At 38.5% G+C, this 17862-nt stretch overlaps 1 protein-coding gene across 4 annotated transcripts in view; it reads left to right on the top strand.

Annotated features, from left to right (window-relative positions):
* The window catches only part of LOC133526837 (alpha-mannosidase 2), a 43902-nt gene extending 32469 nt beyond the window's left edge, over positions 1 to 11433 (top strand). For all 4 annotated transcript variants that reach the window (XM_061863653.1, XM_061863639.1, XM_061863643.1 and 1 more), the window contains one exon: positions 4245 to 11433. In XM_061863653.1, the coding sequence (XP_061719637.1) occupies positions 4245 to 6976 (2732 nt within the window). In that variant the 3' untranslated portion in view covers positions 6977 to 11433. The remainder of the gene's footprint in view (positions 1 to 4244) is intronic.
* Positions 11434 to 17862: the final 6429 nt, after the last annotated feature.

Below are 17862 nucleotides of genomic sequence, written 5' to 3'. Positions count from 1 at the left end.
CGAGCGCGCGGACCAGTCGCGCTGGAGCCACCTCCGTGGCATAGCGCCGTACCACGCGCGCCCGCCCGACCACAGGGGTCTGCCGCGCGAGCTCGCGCCTGCAACCCCTGCCACACCGGACTGACCACACCACAGACCGACACCACCCTGACACCGGTTGACGATCGCTGGCTGGGCCTCCCCCAACGGGGTCCCACCTGGCTGGCTTGATCTCGCCGGTGTGAGAAGACCCGGACACGACCACCCCGACGACCCAGCCATATTCATGGCTGGCGGTTTGATACCGCTGCAGGGGGCCAACGCCCCGAACAGCATCCCCAATCCCCTGAGGGGGAATTGAGAAGACGTCCACTGCTGAAATATGGGTCATTCGGTATCCGAAGTTGACACAGGTCACACCGGAACAACTGGAGAAAGAAAACACCCCAAGAAATGGATACCACGGAAGCAGTAGCAGCTCAAGCATTAGCCCTGGTGGAATCAGGAATGACGAAGTCTGCGGTTGCTCGGCAGCTCAACATAAGCCGTTTCCGAGTTCTCCGAGCAGTTCATCGATTCCAGAGAACTGGAAACTTCACCAGGATGCCCGGATCCGGAGGACAGCGCTGCACTTCCGAGAGAGACGACCGCTTTATTGTGTCGTCTTCTTTGCGAACCCGTTTCTCCAACGCTGTTCAGCTGCAGCAGCAGCTACGAGCAGTTCGGAGAACCGTTGTGAGCGTCTCTACAGTAAGAAGAAGGTTGCGGGAGAAAAAGATCATGCCCCATAGAGCAGCTATGGGTCCCAAATTGACAGCAGGGCATCGGCGAATCAGACGTGAGTTTGCTCGCGAACACAAGGATTGGACGGTCGACCAGTGGAAGGCTGTCCTCTTCTCCGATGAGACCAGGGTGTGTCTTTTTCTGCAACGATAGGCGCAGAAGAGTGTACAGGAGGCAAGGGGAACGTTATTCACGGGCATGTCTTGAAGAAACCGTCGGATACGGAGGAGGATCCTGCATGTTCTGGGGTGGCATTTCCCTCGCCGGCAAAACTGAGCTCGTCTGTGTCTCCCGCACTGGTGGTGGTCGAGGCCAGGGATCCATGACAGCTCATCGGTACATCACGGAGATCCTGGAGGACCATGTGGTTCCATACGCCGAATTTGTCGGTCCCGGCTTCACATTCATGCAGGATAACGTCCGCTCCCACACAGCATTGATTGTTCGGGACTACCTTGATCAGGTTGGGATCACCGTTATGCAGTGGCCAGCAAGGAGTCCGGACCTGAATCCCATCGAACACCTTTGGGATCAGCTAAAACGGAAGGTGCGGTCACGTGATCCTGCACCGGCGACCCTGGAACAGCTTCGAGATGCCGTCATTGAGGAGTGGGAAGCTATTCCTCAAGAGCACATCGTAACGCTCGTGAAGTCCATGAGGGCTCGCATGGTGGCAGTAAGGCCAAAGGAGGGAACACTAGGTTTTAAGTTTAGTTTTAGCCATTTGTGTTCCAATATTTGTTGATTTTATTGTGTTTTAATTTGTTGATTTTTTTGCATGAATATACGATTTTTGTTTCTGATTAAAAAGTTTTTTTTTTTAACTCTTTAGTAACTTTTGTTTCTTTTTTAAACGAAGGGTTAAATTATCTTTAAAATGAACCCACACACTCATACTTTACCTTCAACAACATAAGGTCTATAACGGCTTGAATCAAAAACCCGTGGGTTTGCGATTTCCGTGACGCCGAGTGTATGAAAAAGACTTACTTTAATTAGGTACTGATTATGCAAATTTGCCTATTTGTTTAACTCGGGTGAAAGGTACCGTTTCATCCCTTGGTTAACAATTTACTATACTTTAAGCTCCAGTTTAGCTTATTGTGACGGAAGAGTAACTACGGAACCCTACACTGAGCGTGGCCCGACATGCTCTTGGCCGGTTTTTATTGTTATTTTCTTCTCGATATAATCCATCGCATTCCCATAAGAAGGTTTTCAAGTCCACTATTCCAATCGAGTGCAAACTTTAAACCCTTTTTCACCAATTTAGGGAATTAATACAAACTTTCAATGAACGCCACTTTAACTCCCTTGGGGAATTAATTTCTAAAAACGCTGAAATTTATTTTCTTGTTTCCTATTATTGTCTCTTATACGTCATTTCAAGATCACTATTTACAAAAAATTTCGTTCCCGATGCAAACTTACAACCCTTTTTTCACTAACTTAGGGAATGAATTTAAAAAACCGGTCAAGTGCGAGTCGGACTCGCGCACGAAGGGTTCCGTACCATTTTTTATAAAAACCGCAAAAAAATATGTTTGTTGTATGGGAGCCCAACTTATATATTTATTTTATTCTGTTTTTAGTATTTGTTGTTATAGCGGTAACAGAAATACATCATCTGTGAAAATTTCAAATGTAGCTAGCTATCTCGGTTCATGAGATACAGCCTGGTGACAGACGGACGGAAGGACAGCGCAGTCTCAGTAATAGGGTCCCGATTGACCCTTTGGGTACGGAACCCTGAAAACGTGATATGTATCAGATTTCGTATATTTGAATATAGAGGTAATGCCCGTTTACCAAGTTTCAAGTTCCTAGCTTAAAAAAAACTCGTACCACATATAAACTTCTATCCCCTTTTTAACGTCCTTAGGGGTTGAATTATCAAGAACGTTAAAATAACTTTTGTTTAATCTTACATTTTGTTTTTCTATGAAGTTTTAAAGCATTTGTAATGTATTCAAACTTTTAACCCCTAATTGACCCTTTTAGAAAAATATTTTCTAAAAACGCTGAAATAGTTTTTGTTGTATTCTTATAATATGCCCATATACAAAGTTTCAAGTCCCGCACTCAAAAAAATTATTGACTTCTATACAAACTTTCAACCCCTTTTTCACTACCTTGGGGGATGAATTTTCAAAAACGCTGAAATTGTTTTTCTTCGAATTTAATAAAATACCTTTTTACAAAGTTTCAAGTTCCTAGCTCAAAATAAAACTTGAACCCCATACAAACCTTCATCCCCTTTTTAACCCCCCTTAGGGCTTGAATTTTCAATAACGCTGAAATTACTTTTCTTGTGTTTTAATAATATGCCTACGTACAAAGTTTCTTAACCTGCACTTTATCGCCGTGTGGTGCCGGCGTTTAGAATAGCACCACCCCATCTCGTCCCGTGGGTGTCGTAAAAGGCGACTAAGGGAAAACCGACGGACGGGCAGCAGCGTCCGTTGAGTATTTTTATTAAAATCTACTGCGGTCCCTATTCGCATATTCAACTGAAACCCCTTTATTATCAAACCTTCATCTCAAATCGAAAATCACATCTACTTTTACTCGCCGCTTATCTTAACTATAATCAAAAAACCAAAATAAAATTTCGCAACACAAACCTACTCCAAAATAATCATTTCCATCAAAAATCTCAATTAGGGCCCATGGCCGCCCGTACCCAATGCGGGGACCATGGGTCCATCTTAAATCATACCAACAACGCCGGGTCTTCAACTCGAGCATCACCATTGTTTCGACTGATGGTGATGCCGGACCCGGCATCGCATAAAACATAAAAACCCTATCGCAAACGTCACCTCGGGCACAGGGTCGCCCGTATCCTTAGCGAGGGCCCTGTGTCTACAACTGACACTTAAAAACCTTATAAAAAAAAAAAAAAAAAAAAAACCTGCACTTTAAAAAAAATTTGATCTCCATACAATCTTTCAACCCCTTTTTCACCATGTTAGGGGATTAATTTTCAAAAACGGTGAATTTCGTTTTCTTATATTTAAATAAAATACCTTTTTATAAAGTATCAAGTTCCTAGCTTAAAATAAAACTTAAACCCCATACAAACTTTCATACCCCTTTAAACCCCCTTAGGGGTTGGATTTCTCAAAATCATCATTTCCTAAACCTTCTGGCGTCTAATACAAACATTTCAATGCCAAAATTAGCTAAATCGGTCCAGCGGTTCTCGAGTTTATGCGTGACTAACAAACGTATTTGATTTTTATTTATATAGATAGAAGATAGATAGATAACAAGGAACAGCCTAAAGGAGAATGCCTCGTGGCATTAAGTCCGCCTTTTGTACTATAAGATTGTTTTTCTTTTGTGCAATAAAGATTAAATAAATAAATAAATAACATGAATAACTGGTCGCAGTTAATAAGACTTGCCAGATAATTATTTTTTATACATATAGTAAAGCGTGTATAGCATTAATGCCAAAAATCATAATATATTTTCAGGACACCAGTGGGTGAAGAACAATTTGGGCGTAGTTCCTAAAACCGGGTGGTCGATCGATCCTTTTGGCCACGGTCCCACCGTGCCCTACCTGCTGGATCAGAGCGGGCTCAAGGGCGCCGTCATCCAGCGGATTCATTACGCCTGGAAGCAATGGCTGGCAGAGAGGCAGATAGAGGAGTTCTACTGGATGTCAGGATGGTCCGGTAAAAAACCGTCGCTTATAGTTCACAACCAACCCTTCGACATTTACTCAATCAAAAGTACTTGTGGGCCTCATCCGTCGGTTTGTCTGAGCTTTGACTTTAGAAAAATACCCGGGGAATACTCGGAATATACCGCGAAACAGGAAGAAATCACGGACGTGAATCTTCACAGCAAGGCGAAGACCCTATTCGAGGAATATGAGCGGATCGGGTCACTGACGCCGCACAATGTGGTGCTCGTGCCGCTCGGCGACGACTTTCGCTACGAGTATGCCGTGGAGTTCGACGCGCAGTACACCAACTATATAAAAATGTTCAACTATATCAATAGCCGCAAAGACATATTCAACGGTAATGTGCAATTTGGGACACCCTTAGACTATTTCAAAGCGGTAAAAAAACGACACAAGGCTATACCGACGTTAAAAGGTGACTTCTTTGTCTACTCGGATATATTTAGCGAAGGCAAACCCGCCTATTGGTCCGGTTATTACACGACGAGGCCGTACCTGAAGATCCTCGACAGGCAATTGGAACATCAACTGAGATCATCAGAAATCCTTTTCACTCTGGTCTCCAACTATATCAAACAATCTAAAAATGCGAAATTAGTTTCATCTGAAAAGAGATTAGAAAAATCTTACGAACAATTGATAAATGCGAGGAGAAATTTAGGACTTTTCCAGCATCACGACGCTATAACGGGAACTTCTAAAGCTAACGTTATGTACAACTACGGAACGAAGTTGTTTACAAGTTTGTATCACTGTATACGCCTGCAGGAAGCGGCCTTGACGGCCATTATGATTCCTGATGAGAGCTTGCACTCCCAGAGCGTGCTTCAAAGTGAAATCGAATGGGAGACTTACGGAAAACCTCTAAAGAAACTTGAGGTTTCACTTTTTGATAAAAAGAAAATTATTCTGTTTAATCCACTCGCGGAAACGAGGACTGAGATTATCACTATCAGATCGAACACGACAAATATTAGAGTGTATGATACACGGCAAAACGAGTATGTTCTTTACCAGATCTCACCAAATATAGAAGTCGGCGCTGACGGCCGCCGATACATCAGTGAAACTACTTTCGACGTTCTGTTTGTAGCCACGCTGCCCGCGCTGACTGCTGTCACATACAATCTGGAAGAACACACGAATAGATCCCATCATTGCACCGTTTTTTGCAATAATTGCGATACCAACCAAAAGGCAGATTCTGATAAAGTGGACAACTTTGTAACAAAACGAATGATGCAAGGTGATATACAACTAGAGAACGGTGTTATGAAACTGCTGGTTGCCAGGAATACAGGATTCTTGCGACAAATTTACAGGAAGGATTTGAACAGAAAAAATGTGGTAGAAATCCAATTCGGCGCTTATCACAGCGCACAGAGACATTCCGGGGCTTACCTTTTTATGCCGGATAATGACAACCCAGAAAAGGATGTTCTAGGGCAGTACTCCAATGGGAACAGCGAGCAGGACGACAACATCTTTATCGTGTCGGGCCCAGTGTCGACTGAAATAACTACCATGTACTTGCCGTTCCTAGTCCACACCCTCAGGATTTACAACGTGGACGATCCTGCGCTCTCGCATGGGCTGTACGTGGAAAACGTGGTTGACTTCGAGAACCCTCCGAAAAACAGAGAAACCGAACTTTTTATGAGAATTCAAACTAACATACAAAACGGAGACCCACAAGAGTTTTATACCGATCAAAATGGATTCCAGTATCAGAAAAGAGTTAAAGTTGATAAGCTGGGAATCGAAGCTCACTACTATCCGATAACTACGATGGCGTGGTTGCAGGATGACGAGACCAGACTGACGTTAGTGACGAACCACGCCCAGGGCGCGTCGGCCTTCGAGCCCGGCCGCCTGGAGGTCATGCTCGACAAGAGAACACTCTATGACGACTACCGAGGTCTGGGTGAAGGAGTCGTGGATAACAAAGTTACACTGTTCCAGAATTGGCTGCTCCTCGAACCGATGCCTGGGTTACAGAGGACGGTAAGAGAAACCGGAGCGCAAGATTTCCGCCATTCTAATGAGCGCTATTTCAGCGCGAACCAAAAACCTTATACCAAAGAATTTACATATCAGTTGCCGTCACAAACGGCCGACTATTTAAGCAGGACGCTCAATTATCCAGTCAATACTTTCCTGCTGGACACAAGTGAAGTGGGAGAAGTAGAAATAAAGTCTCATCAGACCTTTGTGGAGAACTTCCCGCCCGGGGTGCACCTGGTCACGCTGAGAACCATCACGGACGACATTTTAGACCAGTTCCCAAGTTCTTCCTGCTTTATGGTATTGCAAAGGCCCGGATATAGCTGCTCTGTAGGTTCGCAACAAGACAAATCCACCAAATTCACATCTAAAACTTCATTCACGGGCTTGCGTATAGAGAATATTACTTCGGTAAGTTTGACTGGCTTAAAAACTTACAAATTCCTGGATGGAATGAAAGATGTGAAGATAGACCCTATGGAAGTATTAACTTACAAGATCCGGTTTTGAAGACTGTTAGGTAAATAAAAAATAATGTTACATTAGTACATAACGATACAAGTGCGAAAAATAGGAAATTCTAAACTAGTGGCGATAAATTAAAAGACGATTGAAGGGAGTGTTTTAAATCGACACGAGTTGCGAATTACCTATTCGCACATGTATCGTACAACGTTTTACACTACATATGGCCCTTTAAATGTTCGACATAGTAACGTAATATGCTAATTTTTGCACTAGTGCGGTAAAGTAGCACCATATGTACTGTAAATTAATATTATGTATTCACGTGAGATAGCTTTAACAAACAAGGCTACCCAACAGGTACCCTTGTTTCAAGTTTAGGAAAATTTTGACTGGACATAAATTACACGAAATTTCGGGCAAAACTCCCTTAAAAATTTTTAGTAATCACGATAAAATAAAATAGAACTTGTTATCCATACGGTTGTCGATACCTACAGCAATGTAGGTATCGACAACCGTCTTTATGCATATTAGGCTACAACGACATTATTGTATTTGGGTATAAGTCACCGCTAAAGTATTTGCTGTTACAATACCGAATTACAATAACGTTGTTGTATTTCGATATTTTTGGTATAAGCCACAGTTAAACTCTGAATGTCAAAGCGCCTATTTTTTTCGAGTTTTGTGGCCCAATTTTGAGGGAGTGCTATGGTTAGTTGGTTACAGGACACATGTAGCTGCCAGGCATGCCGTGACGTCTTATAACATTATAAACATATTTGAAACAAAATAACCGTATTTCGTGCAATATTATAAAGTAATAACAAAAAAATGACAATGGTTAAGTAGGTGTATAGATAAAATTTAATCCAGATCTCTAATACATTCCTTTTATTTAGTACAATAAGAAAACTATTAAAAAATGAGACAAGTGATTACCTATACAAGTTTACATGTACATTGTTAATCATAAAAAGGATAAGTTATCGAAGAACCGTAGGAGTTATTTTGTCTAATGTCTTGAGATCATCTTATAAAATGGAATGATCATTTCAGGACCAAATAAATTTCGTCTTTATAGCTTCGCAATTATCGAAGAGTTGCAATATTTTATTTATTGCCACATTACACATTCTTCAAGACCGATCAACTTAAATGCTGTGCAGTACCTATCCTTAACTCAACACTTATCTTTCACTATTGTACTGGTGAATTGAAGGAAGGTATAATCTTTAGTATCTTTCAAGGTATAATCTTTGACGACCGGTTTGGCCTAGTGGATAGTGACCCTGCCTACGAAGCTGATGGTTCCGGGTTCAAATCCTGGTAAGGGCATTTATTCGTGTGAATATTTGTTCCTGAGTCATGGGTGTTTTCTATGTATTTAAGTATTTATAAATATTTATATATTATATATATCGTTGTCTAAGTACCCTCAACACAAGCCTTATTGAGCTTACTGTGGGACTTAGTCAATTTGTGTAATAATGTCCTATAATATTTATTTTATTATTATTTTATTTTATTTTTAGTATTCAAGCTGAGCCAGTATGTTATTGTAGGGGTTCCGCAAACCGCGGCTAGCGAGCTGCATGCGGCTCTTTGAAAGTACAATTGCCGATGACCGGTCCGGTTTGACAACCAGTCCTAGGCCTAGTGGGTAAGTGACCTTACCTATGAAGCCGATTGTACTATGTTCGAATCCCGGTAAGGATATTTATTCCTGGGTCTATGTATTTAAGTATTTATAATTATATTATATATATCGTGGTCTGAATACCCAGAACACAAGCCTTCTCGAGCTTACTGTGGAACTTAGTCAATCTGAGTAAGAAGGTCCTATAATATTGAGTTTCCAAAAACTGGTAAATAGCATTGCGATTAGCTCTTCTTCTCAAAAGTTTGCCGACCCCTGGCCTATTGTACGGTCGAGGAAATGGATTCTTTAGCAGTTTACGGTTCACTTCACATTGGACAGCTCTTAGCATAAGTATGTACAACTAAATTTACTTGAACCGTAAACTGATAAAGAATCATTTTCCTCGACTGTACATATTAGAAACCCCAAACAGAAGGCAAGGAAAGCAAACCGCAATTGAGTAAAAATCTTGCGGATCGTGGCTATATATTCAAACAGATTTATGAATAATTTTTTTTTTTTTTTTTAATACTACGTCGGTGGCAAACAAGCATACGGCCTGCCTGATGGTAAGCAGTATCCGTAGCCTATGTACGCCTGCAACTCCAGAGGAGTTACATGCGCGTTGCCGACCCTAACCCCCTCCCACCCTAGTTGAGCTCTGGCAACCTTACTCACCGGCAGGAACACAACACTATGAGTAGGGTCTAGTGTTATTTGGCTGCGATTTTCTGTAAGGTGGAGGTACTTCCCCAGTTGGGCTCTGCTCTAGATCTGGAATGACATCCGCTGTGCTGTGCCCTACTACACAGAGCGAGATGACATTCACAATGCCCATACCTCTTTTGTGGACGTAGTTTAAGGACATACCCGGGTCCAATTTTATTTTACTTGATTTGTTTGTTCGTTCGTTCGTATAAATAATTCAATTTACAATCAAAATAAGTTACGCATGAGTAAATGGTAATTTCTTAACTATTTTAGTTGCACACGTCTACCGGTCAAATTGTTTTAATATTTTTGATCAGTTTTAAACAGTTTACTGAAACACTCATCATCATCATCATCAATATCATCATATATGTATTTAAGAGTTAGACTCTTGTCAGTGGAGCGATTTCCATGTATGTCGATCCTTTGCCTTCTTGCTATGGAAGGTGGAGGTAAGAAATGGAATCTCCATATACCAAAAAGTGTCGTCAAAAAACCTTAAATAGGTGGCGCTACAATACCTAGAATACTTGAACAAAAAATCAAATCAAAGTCAGCGCACTTCTCTCCGTCAATAGCGCCTAGGTTCTTAGCTTCTCTAGCGCTACTGTGGAGAGATTTGGAACTATTATTTATAGCTGACAGCTGGACACTTTGTAACAGTTCTAACATGAGAGATTTCACTCCTTTTAATTCCATACTTCTTGCCTGATGCGACACGACCTTGAGTTTTCCTTTACTTTATTCATAATAAATATATGGTCTCCTCTTCTTCCTCTTTGCTTCAACTCTCCCTTCTATGATGTTTTTTTTATAAACTCATCGTGTCGAAATAGTAGGTGTCCAAGCGTCTTTCCTCTTCTGTTCACTATGGTATTCAACAAACTATATCCTATATTCTATCCTACTATACTTAAAACCACAGCGCAAAACCTCTTCGTTCGTCCTGAAATACCAATCAACATAATAATTATTGTTTATTATAGCACTCTATATATATATTTTTTATTTATACTGTATTAGTATTGATTTCTAACAAAATGTTGGTGGTAACTAACTACAGGAAAAAAAATCCAAATATCCTGGTGGCTAGTGAAAAAAAAAAACCCAGTGTTACCACTAGTGACAACTTGGTGGTAACTAGTTCGAATAACCCATATTTAATTGGCTCAGCTTGAAAACTCAAGACTTAAATAGAAGCTAGTAAGTAAGTGTTACAATGATCTTTTAAAGCGCAATATACAGTTTTTGACAAATATGAACACCAATAGAAAATCAATTTTATACTAAAAAAAATGAATAAGTACGTAATAAAAAAAGTATTTGCAGTAGCAAACGTTACAGGAAATAATGTATTTGACTTAACCAATGTCTAGAGAAGTAATGAATGCTTTGTTTATTCTAGCTTGTCTTTCCATTATTGCAAAGATAATCGCGATTCGTTTTATTTCGACAATGCATATGCCCTGTTATCGATTTGGCGATATTTTTACGAATCTACTCTCTGTAGCAGTAGAATAAACCATAGGGGTAATATCAGTAGAAGGACACCCCAGTAAATAAATTTTGCTAAAATACCAAATTATAAATTAGTTTGTGTGCAATAAATATTATGATTTATAGGTTAGGTTAGTTAATTAAAAATATAATTATTAATTAGGCATATCAAATTACATGGAATTTAACCTTGGATGTATTTTAGAAACTTAGGGTAATATATAAGCATAAAAATTTCGTTATATTGTATAATAATTGCTGTGATAGCGCTCATAATAATTGTAACTAGTAAATAAGTTTTGTTTGTGAATGTATGTTGTTACACCTGGAGGCTTATTTGATACGAAAAAGTTACAGATAGCGACGAGACTAGGTTGTGGCCACTTGTGGCAAATAGTGATGTCCAATACGAAATGCTTTATGGTCTGTCATTTTTCTCATTTTGATAGTTCAGTTTATCAATAGTCAACCTTTGCTATTTCTGAAACTTTCGCGAGTGAAATAGGACCACTGAGCGACAAAACATCGATCAGGACAAGGGACATAATTACAATCCATTGACAAGTTGCATAAGTAAAATGTTTAACCCGGAAGTCACTGTGACCACGAAATCCGTGGTATATATATATATATATATATATATATATATATATATATATATATATATATATATATATATATAGGTGCAACTGTAAAAGCCAAAGATAAAATTAGAAATAAGTTTAATTGAAGATTTTTGTACCTGACGTCTACGTCGCTGTTATATATAGGCTTTAAATATTTCAACTAGCCGAGTGTGTGTAGACTTACCCGCGAGACTCTTGATTGATCCTGGACGCATGTTAGCGGTCCCATAACACCAATTAGAATAAATGTACAGAGTGAGCACATGAAACAGGAAGGGAAATTAGCAACTATGTATAAAGGCGCGTCCAGCTCTAGCTAACGCGCCGCGGATGAGCCTGTTTGCGAAAGGCTCGCCCATCTCGGCTCTTGTTAAAACCCCATTTAGACAGTTCAAGAACTTGATTGAATAATATTCGATACATTGCTAGTAGGTATAGTATACATATATTATATTGAATTCAGTCGATCCACCAAATACCGCAATGTACCAAAAAACGCATGCAAGTTCTTGAATTGTCTAAATGGGGCTTTTAGCTTTTTTGAATTTGGAACCTTGTATCATTCAACTAAAGTTCAAAATTTTATTTGTCCCTTGTAAAAGCCTGGATCTCATATAATATTAACATAAGCATTATGCGTGCAGTTTCAATTTATCTTATGTACCTTAACTATTACAAACAGGTCATTCATATATCATCAATTACCACTGTTAGTAGAATTATTGATATTTTATATTTATTAAAAAAAATATTATGATTTTTTCTATACACGTTGTTATCAATTTATCATTATGTACCTAAGACAAATCTTCCGCCTATGTTTGGATTTAGGTTTAAGTATAGATTTAATTTATTTTATTTTAAGATGGTTATAAACATGTAAGTAATATACAAATATTCGGGCGAGACAAACTTATGTCTACACTAGTTGTCAGAATATATCGGCTCTACCAAGTGAATTAATTAGACACTATTATTCAATAATACTAATAGCATTAGTAACTAATAGTTGTTAGCCATAAATTTCAACCGATTATTATGAAGCAGTGTTTTTAAGCCTTTTCCATTAGTTAGAAAACTTACAATAATTACGAACGCCCGAGATTTTGTATTACGAGCTACCATTATACGTTTACTAGCATTTTCGTAGCAACGTAGTTGAGCCATAAATAACATATCTTTCTAAATAACTCTAATCATTTTTTGCAAAGTTACAGAAACCTAGTTGCAAAGTTGTTCATTACTATTCATAAGATAAATCTGCAATGATTTTGATAGCGCACGCAGTGCGTTATTTTAAACGTCAAACTTCATTGCATACTTATCTTGGTCTAACTTCTATGTCCGTTACTTCTTGGCGTATAGACGCCATGGTCAGGTCGCTGAGGGCTCTGCTTTGCGTGCGTGATGCGTGTGCAAGGGCTTTCTTGCGGTCAAAGTAGGTACCTAATTTTATTTATCACGTAAACTAAAACTGGTATTACCGATTCCTGTAATTCAACTTCGCTACAACGAAAATGCTATAGAATGTTTGACGTCTAAATATCACTTTATTTCAATAAGTAGTTTATGATTATTATTATTATTTAAGTGGACGCTTGTGTAGTTTAATCTCTCAATTCGTAGACTCGCATTTTACTGACATTCACGGCCAAAACGAATAACTTGTTTTTGATGTAAAGGATAACTTACACATCCGAAAACTCCCAGGAAAAGACCAACGAGGCATGTTGAATATACCAAACGTACGACAGTCGACGACACAAGTAGACTGATTGTTAAATTCATAGCAATTAATAATATAGGATCTCATTTGATAGGTATCTTGCAGTGCCCATTTCGTTGGTTGCGTAACACAACCCAAAACGAAGATTATCAAGTTGTTTGTTATTTTCAAAACATTGCAATTGTTTAGGTAGTTATATACCTATATAAATATGTGAATGATTACATGCAAAATTTTGATCTCTGTGGTAACGCTAAACACACGAGTTGCCATTTTATCTTATGGATGTAAGTTCTATTAAGACTGAATGTACCAAACTGTTTGAATATGCATGCCAAAGTATTAAATATACATATGTATTTAAAGAACTGTATCCGGGGTTTTATTCTTGTCTAATTAGTCATTTTTGTTTTGGATAGTTGAACTGACATATCTGACCACGAGTTGACACTTGCCGTTTACGTTAACGACTGCGTAAACTCGATCGCAGTACATCTTGCTCGCACTGATGGATTACTGCGATAGAGAAGGAATGCGTTCGTGTTCATACAGTCGAAAACGTAAATGTCAAATGCCAATTCGTGGTAGACGTGTGGTAAGCTTATCCTAGCCTATGAAAGTTTCTCATGTAGGTACTTCTAATATATTAAACACTCCTACTATGAACGTGGCAACAGAGACGTAAACCACAAATCCTTAAAATAAGGATCTAATTTAACATCAGTTTTTATACATTGGCTATATTTTTACATTTTTTATCACCCGCGGATTTAGTACAGGTCGATTCAAGAAAGCTGGCATGAACGGAATTTAGTATTTTATACAATAGTGTTATACAAACCGTACCTACATATTTTCATTTTAACAGTCATGACGGGATGTTATTTGTCACTAAAGCAGTGCAGTTATACAAATGTTATTCTACAATGCTAATATTTTTTAAAGTGAACGCGGTTGAGATAAAGGATTAGTATTACTCACTGATTTGTCCCATGTTTTTTTGTTATTGGTTGAAACGGGTGGAAAGGGACTGCATGAAATGTAGTAATATCAAGCTCAAGAGTAAGTAGTAAACACATTTACTTATGTACTTCGCCTACTTCGGTTCGTGTTAAGTTCGCGTTGTGATTTACGGTTATTTTTTACTGCGATGGCTCTGGCTTGTTTTATGGACTTGAAGGGGTTATTCCCACAGGTTCAAAGTTATTTATTTGCATACCTTGGTAGTAACTACTGGGATTTTTTTCCTCCCGAATTGTAATATACTTTTAGATAATATAATTCTATTTTAAATTAATTTTATCCAAACGTTAATTTCTCTCTAAATATTTTTTTTTGCACTTTACACCGGTCAATAGTTTTAATCACTTTTAAGGCAGGTTACTGAAACACTAATCGACTTATAATAATTTATTGAAACACAATAGTTCTATTATATTTCTACTGTTTTATTAGTATTGTGGTAACTACTGGGAAAAAAATCCCACCTCTTACCACTGGTAAAAGGTGAGAATGAAAAATTCCCAGTGGTTACCACCAAACCGAGTTGGTGGTAACTAGTGGGATTTTTTCCCAGTAGTTACCAGTGGTAATGGGGGAAGAAAATTCCCAGTAGTTACCACTGGTAACAACTAGGTGGTAACTAGTGGGAATAACCCACTCAGAGATTATCATGTACGACTACTGTGAATTTTTCTCATCAGACTCGATTGGATATTGGGTTATTACTGGGAGTAAGGTTGTTAAACCATAACATATACTAATCTATGATTAAACCTTACGGCGTTACGGTCAAAGATCAGTTGTCAGGTCGCGGAGAGCTCTCCGCTTGTCTGAAGAAACTACAAAGTTGGATAGACCCCTATGTTGACTTGCTATATGAATCGACTAAAAACTACTTTAAATAGCGATTCATAAGTTAGAAAAAAACCTTTGCTAGCAATAAGATAGTTTTCGCCTATTTTTGTAAAGATTTTTAATTTTTTTTCTATGTAGGATATCTGTGTATTTTTATTTTTTGTACAGTAATAAAGAACATTTATTGAAAATGAGACCTATGCTAAAGCAATTTAGGAGAATGTATTCAACAGTAATAACATTTACTTAAACCCGTAATAGCAATTGATTGATAATCAATAGGTAATTTATCATTATTGATAATACGAGTAGGTAATATGCCAAAACCCTGTCCTTTATCTTACCATACGAACGGGCCATTTACGTCCACTTTCCGATATCGGGCCCGAAATCACTCTCGTTTTCCGTTTCACGGAATATCGGCACATCGTTAACAATATTTGAAAATTAATAAAATGGTTTATATGCAAAAATATCAAACATTGAACATTTTGGCAATTAGTGACAAAGTATTTTTTACATTTAAAATATTGTAAATGATGTGCTGATATTTGGTGAAACGTAAAAATACGCTCACTCGGGCCCGTTTGCATGTGGATGTAATTGGCCCAGAAGCCCTGAATCCTGCGCCATATCTGATAATCGTTTTCCGTTTCACGGAATACAGCACATCGTTGACAATATTTGAAATGTAAAAACATGGTTCACATGCAAAATAATCAAATTTACTAAAATGACAATACGAGTCTAGGCACGAGTCTTCGTGAATGATACGATCTATATAGGGAACGAACCTGCCGTGAAAACGGACAAGTTCAAGTACGTGGGATCAGTACTGCATGAGTCCGGGACCATTGATAACGACATCTGAGTCCGAATAAGCTCGGCTTAGTCTAAATGGCGTATGGTCACAGGAGTCATTTGTGATACCAGAATACCGCTTAGGGTCAAAGGGCTAGTGTATAAGTGCATTATCCATCCAGTACTACTTTATGGCGCTGAGATGTGGCCGGTTCTTGGAAGGCACGTTCAATATCTTCGCGTTAAGATGCTGCGGTTGATGTGCGGCGTAACAATGTCGCCTCCAGTGGTTCGGTCACGTTTGTCGCAGGACAGCTGACTACGTAGGAAACAAATTGACGGCCCCCGACCCCACGGCAGACCAAAGAAGCGATAGCTCGATGTCGTGAACGCAGATATGAGCGTAATGGACGGGTTATTCTCACTAGTTACCACCAATTTGTTACCAGTGGTAACTACTGGGATTTTTTTCCCACCTTTTACCACTGATAACTACTGGGAAAAAAATCCCAGTAGTTACCACTGGTAACAACTTGGTGGTAACTAGTGGGAATAACCCTAACGGGCTCACACGAGAGGGTGCCCAGAATCGCGCTAAGTGGAGAAAAGCAAGTAGGAAAGCGGACCCTGGCGAAGGCCGAGATAACGCTAGGTAGAAGATATTAACTGGAAATAGAATTTTTGGGAAAACGTCCCACTTCGTCGATATGGAGTTAAGAGTAGTTCCTAATACTACAGATCATACGCTATCTTTTGGTGAAAGATTCATGTCTCTAGGTGCTATAGTTATTTTTTTTAAATTCTGCAAAGTTGCAGAAGTGAAAAAGCGACAATTGAGAAAACGTTGGTTAAAGTTTGGGATGGCAGAAATCATACTTCTACTTTGAAGTTATGGAGTGGTTGGTATTAAATGAATGGGCATACTTTAGGGATTTTAAATTAGTTAAAATCATGTATGTAACCTTAGTATTTTGAATATAAAAACAGGACGAAAATATGTAAATCCTATTATGGGTTTATTTCTATATTCTATTATACGGCACGCAGATTTATCATTAAAGTTGTATTTATAAATGGTTTCCCATGCTAAAAAAGACAGAAATAATTCTGTGGATCCTTTTATTTAGTTATTATGTCAAAAAGACAAACGATTTGAAGAGTGCCATGCATAAAAATTTAAATACATGTGTCTCTTAATATATAACATGAGATTACTTAAAAAAACATACTTATTAAGCATAGAAAGTATGTAAAATATCAAATTATAAGTACTTTTTGTGTGTATAAAGTTTAGTGATTTTATATAGGGAGCGTCCCACTTGGTCGGTTTACTAAACTTTAATGCTTCTTCATTGAAAGTGTTTGTGTTTGGTATATTTTTCAGTTTTATGTATGAGATAATGGTTTGTTATTGTTAATCTAAGAGTCTTTGATACTAACGTCGTTTGTTTAAACTTTTTTTACGTAATTGAACGAAATTTCTTTTCGACTCAAGTTTAGTGACCCACTTTGACGGTTTGGTGGATCATACGCTAAAAAATTACTACAAGTATAAAATCATAATTTATAAACATAGGTGTAATTTGCTGAACCAAAAACTGTATATTTACAAACCAAAAATGGTGTACGTATTGAACCTATGAGATGTAGCAAACGGATCGAACTCATCGCAACGTTTATATAAGTCGCCGCTAAGCCTCTAAAAACTTTCAATGCCACCCTCGTATGGCAAATAATTTTATACCAACCCCTCCATAATTGCAAACAACAAAATGTGTTTTTTGCGGCCCCAAATTGTAATCAACGTCTTCTCAATTGTCGCTTTTCACTATTGAAATAAATAACTATAGCTCTAAGAGACTGTGTTATATGTGGTAATCCAAAACGAAAGGAACCTTCTGTAGCTTCGGCAGGTGCTTACGAAGTTAATGCCTTATCTTTAATGCAGAAATCGAATGAAATTGCGTGTGTGTCTGCGGCCAGAAGGTCCCTTCCATTTTGGATGACACATATTACAAATTACTCATAACACCATATCGGCAAAGTAGAAATTGTTCTCTAATAATAG

The sequence above is a fragment of the Cydia pomonella genome, chromosome 1 (genome assembly GCF_033807575.1).
Source record: "Cydia pomonella isolate Wapato2018A chromosome 1, ilCydPomo1, whole genome shotgun sequence".
Lineage (NCBI taxonomy): Eukaryota > Metazoa > Arthropoda > Insecta > Lepidoptera > Tortricidae > Cydia > Cydia pomonella.
The sequence above is the reverse complement of the archived record's forward strand: the minus strand, read 5'-3'. Positions and strand labels throughout refer to the sequence as shown.